This window comes from Malurus melanocephalus, unplaced genomic scaffold (genome assembly GCF_030028575.1).
Source record: "Malurus melanocephalus ecotype Western Australia unplaced genomic scaffold, MMel_1.1 scaffold_2942, whole genome shotgun sequence".
Lineage (NCBI taxonomy): Eukaryota > Metazoa > Chordata > Aves > Passeriformes > Maluridae > Malurus > Malurus melanocephalus.
The window spans coordinates 1-870 of record NW_026626174.1 but is presented as its reverse complement, the minus strand read 5'-3'; the positions used below and the strand labels follow the sequence as shown (position 1 = coordinate 870).

Here is an 870-nt window from a genome sequence, read left to right as displayed (position 1 = left end):
ATTTTCCCCCAAAATTACCAACTCTAGCTAACCTTGGCACTGAACTGGTTGAGCTCTCCATTCTCGTGCCCAGCAATGATGAACAAACACTCGAAAAATTTGCATTTTTGTGTTCTAAATGTGAATTTCTCCTAAAAATATCAATTTTTTTTCCCCAAAAAATTCAACTTTTTCTCCCAAAAAATTCAATTTTTTTCCCCAAAATTACCAACTCTAGCTGACCTTGGTACTGAACTGGTTGAGCTCTCCGTTCTCATGCCCAGCAATGATGAACAAACACTTGAAAAATTTGCATTTTTGTGTTTTAAATATCAATTTTTCCAAAAAAAATCCACTTTTTTTCCCCCAAAACTGAGAATTCTGTCTGATTTTAATCACTGACCTTGGCACTGAACTGGTTGAGCTCTCTGTTCTCGTGGCTGGCGACGATGAACAAACACTCAAGAAATTTGTATTTTTGTGCTCTAAATATCAATTTTTCCAAAAAACATCAATTTTCTCCTCCAAAACATCAATTTTTCCCCAAAAAATGAGAATTCTGKCTGATTTTAATCRCTGACCTTGGCACTGAACTGGTTGAGCTCTCCATTCTCGTGCCCAGCAATGATGAACTCTCCCAGTGGGCCCCACACGGCGCTGGTGATTTTGGAGTCGCTGCAGGGGATCTTCATGTAGGGCTCGTTGTTCTCTGCGCGTGGGGACCCCAAATCAGCTCTGAGCAGGGTGGATTTGGGGTCCCCGAAGCCCCCCGGGGTCCCCGGGGGTCTCACCGATCTGGCTGGGGTCCCGCAGGTCGAAGAAGCTGACGAAGCACTGGTAGCCCATCTGCTTGTCCGTGGAGAACATGATGATGTTGCCGCCGAAATCGAA

The 870-nt window shown here is 44.1% G+C and overlaps 1 protein-coding gene across 1 annotated transcript; it reads right to left on the bottom strand.

Annotated features, from left to right (window-relative positions):
* Positions 1 to 526: 526 nt before the first annotated feature.
* On the bottom strand, positions 527 to 864 carry LOC130587980 (eukaryotic translation initiation factor 3 subunit I-like; the record flags this gene model as incomplete). The annotated part of the gene is made up of 2 exons (XM_057388938.1): positions 527 to 688; positions 771 to 864. Coding segments are annotated over 2 exons (234 nt in total), but the record flags the coding sequence as incomplete, so codon positions are not given.
* Between the last annotated feature and the right edge of the window lie 6 nt (positions 865 to 870).